The 8,197-nt window shown below is 40.8% G+C and overlaps 1 protein-coding gene across 1 annotated transcript in view; it reads left to right on the top strand.

Moving 5' to 3' along the window:
* The window catches only part of LOC141284777 (calcium-activated chloride channel regulator 1-like), an 8,929-nt gene extending 961 nt beyond the window's left edge, over window positions 1–7,968 (top strand). The window contains exons 4-14 of the mRNA XM_073817798.1: window positions 1,692–1,797; window positions 1,880–2,048; window positions 2,380–2,607; window positions 2,701–2,925; window positions 3,022–3,199; window positions 3,288–3,394; window positions 3,491–3,706; window positions 4,579–4,843; window positions 4,960–5,124; window positions 6,859–7,083; window positions 7,219–7,968. Coding sequence (XP_073673899.1) covers window positions 1,692–1,797; window positions 1,880–2,048; window positions 2,380–2,607; window positions 2,701–2,925; window positions 3,022–3,199; window positions 3,288–3,394; window positions 3,491–3,706; window positions 4,579–4,843; window positions 4,960–5,124; window positions 6,859–7,083; window positions 7,219–7,604 — 2,270 coding nt within the window. The 3' untranslated portion in view covers window positions 7,605–7,968. The remainder of the gene's footprint in view (window positions 1–1,691; window positions 1,798–1,879; window positions 2,049–2,379; window positions 2,608–2,700; window positions 2,926–3,021; window positions 3,200–3,287; window positions 3,395–3,490; window positions 3,707–4,578; window positions 4,844–4,959; window positions 5,125–6,858; window positions 7,084–7,218) is intronic.
* Window positions 7,969–8,197: the final 229 nt, after the last annotated feature.

The raw sequence follows: 8,197 nt of genomic DNA, 5'->3' as shown, positions 1-8,197 counted from the left end.
TCGTGTGTTCCTGCCTGATCCGTGACAGAAAGACCAACCGATACAGTTTATTTTTTTGGCGTGTTCTCCTCCGTTTTGTTTCCCGTTCGTTTTTCCCAGTCTTTTTGTTTCCGTTGTGTTTCCCCATGGATTACTTCCTACGTCCAGCGGATTTCGTCGCATTTGTGGAGTGGACACTGGCGAGAAACAGACCCGCGTTCCCCGCCTGTTCCAAGGAGCATCTCGCCAGTGCCACTCCGGACCCAGAGCCCAGCCAGCCACCCCGACCCGCGGATTATGAGCCCTTCATAGACGGAAAGCCCGAGTCCGGAGCGACAGCAGTATGGAGTGCCGACGGGGTCAAAACTGCTGATCAGGTGCGTGAGCCGGCCATTACATCCGCGACGGTGGAGTGCTTCGTGGAGCAAGATAGGGCTGTAGAGAGCCCCGTCCACTGCACTGCCACTGGGGGTGAGCAAGAGCACAACTCTGGGGACTTAATTGACTGTTTCACGGAAATACCCATCTGCCTGGATTTCCCTCCCACCCTCCCTCTTCTGCCTAAGCCTGAATCTCCGCTGGTTCCGCCCAGCCTTCATGAATCCCCGTTGTCTGCTGTCTGTCCCCTTGCTCACCCTCAGCCCACCATCTGTGCGGTGGGTTCGCCGCGGGTCTGCCAATCTCCATCGGTGTCATGGCTGGAGGATCCCTCACCATCGCCTCCAGCCTCAGAGTCCTGGACTCCGCCTCGGCCCTCCGACCCTGTGGCTCCCCCCCGGCTCTCTGCTCCCTCGTCTCCGCTGTCGCCCGTCGGTCCACCAGCTCCACCGGGCTCCATCGTCCCTCCGGCTCCGCCCTGGTCAGTCGTCGCCCCACCTTCGCCTCTGGACTATACTCCTCCGGCTGTGCCTCGTCGCTCCGTCCCACCGGCTCGTTGGACCTCCTCCCTCCCGTGGGCACAGCCTCGGCCCTCTGTCGCTCCGGCTCCGCCGCGGACCTCCGGATCTCCATCTCCGCCTTGGTCGCCAGAGCCTTGGGTTCCGCCTTGGCCCTCCGGATCTGCGGTGTCACCCAAGATCTTCGGCCTTCCGTCTCCGCATCGGGCTCTCCCACCACCTGCTCCGCCTCCGTCGGTCGGATCCTTGGAGTCGTCAGCCTCTCCTACACCATGGCTCCTCCCTCCATCGGCTCCACCGTGGAATTACATCTTGACTGCGGCCTGGGTCCCACCTGGCTCCTCCTGCTCCAGCCCCCTCCTGTCACCTCCTTGGCTCCTCCCTCCATCATCACCTCCATGGACTGTTCCGTCACCATTCTGGACTCCATCTTTTGCCCTCCTCCCGGGAGTTCGTCCTCCGCCGAAACCACCTCCTAAGGCTGTTTCCCGTTTGTCGGTGCGAGGACACGCCTTCCGGGAGGGGGAGGTAATGTCACACCCACGGACTTTCATGTTGGTTTCTCCCATTCTCCCCCGCAGTTCAGAGTGTTTTTGGTTTCTCCCTCATTGTCTCCACCTGGATGTGTAATCAGTCTGTCTATTTAGTGTGTGTGTTTTCCCCTTAATGCTGTCGGTCTTTAATGTTACCACTCAGTGTTCCTGTGTCTGCCTGTTTCCCATTGGATTTGTTAAATGTACGTCTTTTTATTACGTCGTTGTTCGTGTGTTCCTGCCTGATCCGTGACAGTACCTGTTTGTTTTGTTTATTTTGCAGGAAAAGTTTTCGTGCATGAGTGGGCTCATCTGAGATGGGGCGTGTATGATGAAACCAATGACAAAGAACCATTCTACTACTCTAATCGCCGTATTGAAGCTACAAGGTTATAAACGATTCATAAAAGAAAATATTATTAAAATGTCCTTTGGAATTGGAAGTACTATTAATATCTTGCTGATATTTAGGTGTAGCAAAGACATTAAAGGTCAGTTCTATGAGGTTACTGCTGGAGGATCTCTTCAAGGGTGTCGTATCGATCCACAAACTTCACTACCTACAGAGAAGTGCAAGTTTTTTCCAAACAAAAATCAAAACACAAAAAGCTCTTTAATGTTCATGCCAAGCCTGGATTCTGTAAGTACTGAGTTTACAGGTTTTCAAACATTCCACAAAATTATGTTAGTAACTAGTAAATTAATTTATAAGTTATATTTTATTTTATATTTTATAAACAACGAGGTCACAGACTTCTTCTATGTGCAATGTAATTTAGATGTTAAGTCACACAATTAATATCTACATTAATTTCATTTTTTTAAACAGTCACAAAATATAAAGTTTGAATTGTTAATTTTAATCTTCCAGACCTTACTTTGAGATGAAAGGTTTGAATCTCATAAAGCAATAATCTGTTCTTGAGTGATTAGTGACAAATCTGCAGTTAAGCAGGAAATTTTGTTTTCAGGTGAGCACATTTTGTCAGGAAAACGAACACAATTATGAAGCCCCAAACATGCAAAATGATAAATGTGGCAAAGCAACATGGACTGTAATATTTGAGGACTCTGTGGATAAAGACGCACTTCGTTCTCTGAAACCACTGCAGTCTTCTCCACCACCACCATCTTTCAAAGTCGTGCAGCGAATGCAACGGGTTGTTTGCCTCATCCTTGATGTCTCAGGAAGCATGGCAGTACGCAATAACATACATTAACTACATCTGAACACAAAATAAATATATAATTACAATAAATAAAAAATATATTTTTTTTCATCTATTTTCCAGGGCCCTAGAATTCTTCAACAGCAACAGGCTGCAACACATTTCCTGCGGAACATCATTGAGGATCAAGCCAGTGTTGGAATTGTAACCTTTAGTACTGCTGCTTCTACTCTGAGCCCTTTGACCACTATTGACAGCAACACCATGAGAGAGAATCTTATCAAATTGTTGCCAAAGGTTGCAAATGGATGGACAAACATGTGCTTCGGCCTTAGCCAAGGCTTACAGGTGCCATATTAATTGTACTACTATGCATCTTGTATTTTTGTAAAGTATATAGAGTTTGTTCTATGCCAGTGATTCATTTTTCTTTAAATCCATAAGGTACTTCAAAAAGACGGGGATGTATCAGGAGATGAACTCATTTTCCTGACAGATGGTGAGGCGACAGACAACATTGCTGGTTGTGCCCCATCTGCAATACAAAGCGGAGCCATTATACACACACTAGCTTTTGGTAAAAACGCAGATCCTACAATGAAAAAAATGGCGGATGAAACTGGTAAGTGATGTCAGCACAATTAATAACTTACTGCATCTATAAGTGCCAGTTTATTTTACAATGCAAAACTGTTTTATGTTGAAAACAGGGGGACTATTTAGAATAGCCAGTGACAACATGACTTCCAACCAGTTAATGGATGCGTTTGCTTCGCTTACATTATCAACTGGAGATTACACAAATGCACCAGTTCAGGTTTGTCAAGTGATTGATCATTGCCCAAGATGCATGTTTTACTCGGTCATCAATATTTAAAGTATTTCATAGTTCTTTTTTTTATCACTCCTTTAGCTACAGAGTGATGGAGCAAAAACATCTGATTGGTTCAATGGGACAGCATCAGTGGATCAGACTGTTGGGAACAAAACCAGCTTTGTAATAATTTATGAAATACGTTTTCCTAGCATTTACATACAGTCACCAAGTGGCTTAGTCTACACTCAGACAAATATGAGTCATGATGGATTGCTGAAAACAGTCACTTTAAACATTCCAGGAACTGCAGAGGTACGTTAACCTTTATCAATCATTGAAAGATTTTTATGTTTTTATAGTTTATAGTTCAGACCATAAACTTGAAATATTTATTGTTGTTACTCAAAACGCATCTGGGCAAAGAGGTATAGATATGATATTAAACTATGTTCAACATTAACTTAAAGGATTAGTTTACTTTCAGAACAAAAATGTACAGATAATGTACTCACCCCCTTGTCATCCAAGATGTTCATGTCTTTCTTTCTTCAGTCATATGGAAATTATTTTTTTGAGCAAAACATTTCAGGATTTCCCTCCATATAATGGACTTCTATGGTGCCCCCGAGTTTGAACTTCCAAAATGCAGCTTCAAAGGGCTCTAAACGATCACAGCTGAGGAAAGAAAGGTCTTATCTAGCAAAACGATGGGTTATTTTCTAAAAAAAAAAAAAAAAATACAATTTATATACTTTTTGACCTCAAATGCTCATCTTGTCTAGCTCAGCAAGACAAGCATTTGATATTAAAAAGTATATAAGTTGTAAATGTTTTAAGAAAATAACCGATCATTTTGCTAGATAAGACCCTTCTTCCTTGGCTGGGATCACCTTTGAAGCTGCATCTAAACTGCATTTTGGAAGTTCAAACTCGGGGGCACCACGTAAGTCAATTATATAGAGAGAAATACTGAAATGTTTTCCTCAAACATCAATTCCTAACGACTGAAGAAAGAAAGACATGAACATCTTGGATGTCAAGTGGGTGAGTACATTATCTGTAAATTTTTGTCCTGAAAGTGAACTACTCCTTTAAGACAAAGAAGGAGTTCTCACTTATACATCAGCTACATTTGCTACACTTAAATAATGGACTTACAGCAAATCCTATTTTGTGTTTGGTAGCCTGGGGACTGGAAGTACAGTATACAAACTACAACACTTCAGGCTTTCACTATAACAGTAACAAGTCATGCATCACGTGCCAATGTTCCCCCTATCATTGTCAAAACCCACATGAACCAGCAGTTCAGTGATGGCACTAAACCCATGTTAGTGTTTGCGGAAGTTAGTCAGAACTACAGGCCTGTCATAAATGCTGAAGTGTGGGCTACACTTGAGTCAGAAAATGGACCCACACATAGATTACAACTGCTGGACAATGGAGCAGGTAAATGACCCATAATGTTTGTTCCACGTGTGTATTCCTGATGAAATACAGTTAATTAAACAGTGGGGTGCATTTCCAACTTGTGGCCAAATAAATCAGAGATCCGTCTTTTACAGGAGCTGATGCTTCTCAAGGTGATGGAATCTATTCCAGATATTTCACAAAGATGGTAAATGGAAGAAGCAGCTTGAAAGTAAGAGTAAATAATCAAGATGGACAAACCAGATTTGCTGTCCAAAAAAATAGTGGTGCCCCATACGTACCTGGATATGTGGTTGACGGTAAATCCTGCTATCAATATAATCAAACTAATCAGTTGATTAAATTATTCAACATGTGGGTAACATTTGACCTTAAGCATCCTGAGATGTGGACTGCACAAGGTATTCTATTGAGTTGAGGCTCTGGAATTATCTACCTGATCTAATGATGAAAACATACCTGTGGGAACTTTTTCGCAAGATGCAAAATACGTACCAATATATAAATATCACTGCAATTTCCAACAGAAATGAACACTAGAGGTGGTAAAACAGCAAGTACTTGTAATTGTTTTCGTACACAGTTATGACTACAGCTCAATATGTTTTGCTTTCCATATGTAACAAGCTTGCTCGGTAGCTCAGCCACTCAGCCGGCACGGAATTGGTCTTAGAATGTGGAATCCTTGGGTACGAATCCTGTGAAAAACATGACTCACAATGAAGAAACTAAAAGATGAGGGATTGAAAAACAAGGTAAAACAGCATGCTTGTGATTGCATTTTTACATCACATTCGTTTTTGTTCATACTATTGGGTAGGTTTAGGTGTAGTGCAGATGGTACGGTATTTTAAGACATGGGTTTTTATACAAGAACTGCTTTTTTATGTAAAATTCACTTTATAAAAGACCCACATTTCTAACTTTAATTCATGGGGATAACATGGATAATTTCACATGGTTTAGTGTGAGATTTTTGCCCATCTTTTGGAAAATCCAGTTTTAAAAGTAAAAAAAAAAAATCCTTTTAGGTGGCTGCAGAGCTCCACTATTTGCTATTTGCTATTTGACCACCTGAAAGATATTTTTTCACAAGTTTTTTCAGTTGAATTCATATCTACAGTACAGACCAAAAGTTTGGACACACCTGAATGAGAAGGTGTGTCCAAACTTTTGGTCTGTACTGTAGATATGTATGTACATATATACACTGTATGTGTATATATGTACTGTATGTACATTCATCTGTTTCGGGGATAAAATATGAACACTCTTTTAGCGCCACTCAGTGGACATTTCACATCAAATATGTCACAAAATGTGCATGGTGGTACATATTTTGAGTTCTGCAAAAACTTTCCCACAGGTACGTTTTTCATCATGAGATCACGTTGGGAATTATTGAGTTTTATCTGTTTAAAGTATGGTTTGTATGCTGCTCTTCACAAGTATAAATTGCATGAGACACAAAAGTTACACTTATTTTAATAACATTAATAATGCACATCTAATATAACCAAATTACATTTATTTTCATAACAATCATTGCAACAGACATCACTTAGCTTACTTTTTTCAAATATGACATATTATATAAATTGTAATTAATTATATACACAGGTATATTACGCAAACATGTGGTCATTTATTATTCATATACTGTAATTATATTATGCCATCACACCTAAAAATGTTGTCAAGTGAAGTGAACTTTGACAGATATCCTGTGTTCAGTGAATAGGGAGTAGTGAACACTGTGTAGGGATCCTGTCATTTGTAATGCAGCTGATGAGATTTGTTCCTTAATGATTCAGTGTTTTGAACAAATCAGTTACTCACTCATAGAGACACTTGTATCACCAACAGAAAGTGTCACTGAATTAATGCACAAACTGGGACTAAATGTTTTATGAAAGGCAATAAAATTAGCCATAAAACTGTTTGAAGAAAACAATTTAGACAGAATCGAATGGATTCAAGTGGTTTCAAACATTTCTTTAACCAATTCATAGAAATGTACTCTCTAATTTCAGGTGTAGTGGAGCTGAACCCTCCAAAGCCTACAGTTTCTGAGGAACCACTTGAGATTGGAAGCTTCACCAGAACAGCCACCGGAGAGAGTTTTGAGGTGACTCTTTCAGGCACAACTCCAACAAATTTCCCTCCTAACAGAATCACAGATCTGAGTGCTGAGATCCAGGAGGACTCTGTGCTTCTCAGCTGGACAGCTCCTGGTGAAGACCTCGACGAAGGGACAGGTAACACATACAATTAAAATGCAAGTTTTTCATTTCTTTAACATCCTTACTGACAAAACAAAAATTGTTTTAAAGTTAGATCATGAAACAATGGAACTGTAATTTTCTTGCATGGCACATTTCTTTTCCTTTAAGCTAAATCCTACGAGATCAGATGGAGCTTTGACCTTGATATGCTTCGAAACAACTTCAGCAATGGTCATGCAGTCAATACAGCTGCTGTCTCACCTCAGAAGGCTGGATCAACTGAACATCATTCATTTAATCTCAGTTTCCCAATCCAAAATGGAACCACACTCTTCTTTGTGGTTCAGTCGGATGATGAACAAAATGCAAAATCTGAAACCTCCAACATTGCTCAAGCTTCAAAGATCATCCCTGCTCCAAACCCCCCAGGAATATCAAACCCAGGCATGAATTTGACAGTTCTAGTCATTTCTGTGTGTGTGGTAACTATGGTCATATGCATTATTCTTGCTTTAATCACATGGGCAGTGAAACGCAGGAATCTCTCTGCCTAAAACAACAACTGGCATCAACAATCTGAAGCAAACATATGTCCTTAATGAATCCTTATGCCATGTATGTATTAGCCCTCTGATTGTGTTTGGATTCCCTGACACACTAGTGGTGTTCCCGGTCAAAAATGACCGGACACCAAATAACTGCTTATAAATCTCTCATTATGCTATATTATCACCTAATATTGGATTCAGTCTTTTTGTCAACTTGTTTTCGTTCATTTAGGACTGGTTTTGTGTTTCTATTTGCATCTGATTAAACGTAAGCCTCTTCATCTGAAAGTAGGCACCTCGTTTTTGAGTGAAAAAAGCATTTATGAATAATTTTCACAATATGAGATAAAAATTTGCACTGTTTATTACACTAGTGTGCTTTAATGTTTAATCAGGAAGTTTGCTTTTAAATGCTTTTATTTTGTACTTGCAGGAAAGTTGCAAAAAAGTCATACTTGTGGTGTTCCCGGTCAAAAATGACCGGACTCCAAACAATTGCTTATAAGTCTCTTATTATGCTTTATTATTACCAAATATAACCAAAATATAACAGTTTTGGTTTGCTGTTCCATGAAATGTTAGAATGGAAATAATCTTAA

This window comes from Garra rufa, chromosome 14 (genome assembly GCF_049309525.1).
Source record: "Garra rufa chromosome 14, GarRuf1.0, whole genome shotgun sequence".
Taxonomy (NCBI): domain Eukaryota; kingdom Metazoa; phylum Chordata; class Actinopteri; order Cypriniformes; family Cyprinidae; genus Garra; species Garra rufa.
This window is presented reverse-complemented; position numbering and strand designations above follow the sequence as displayed.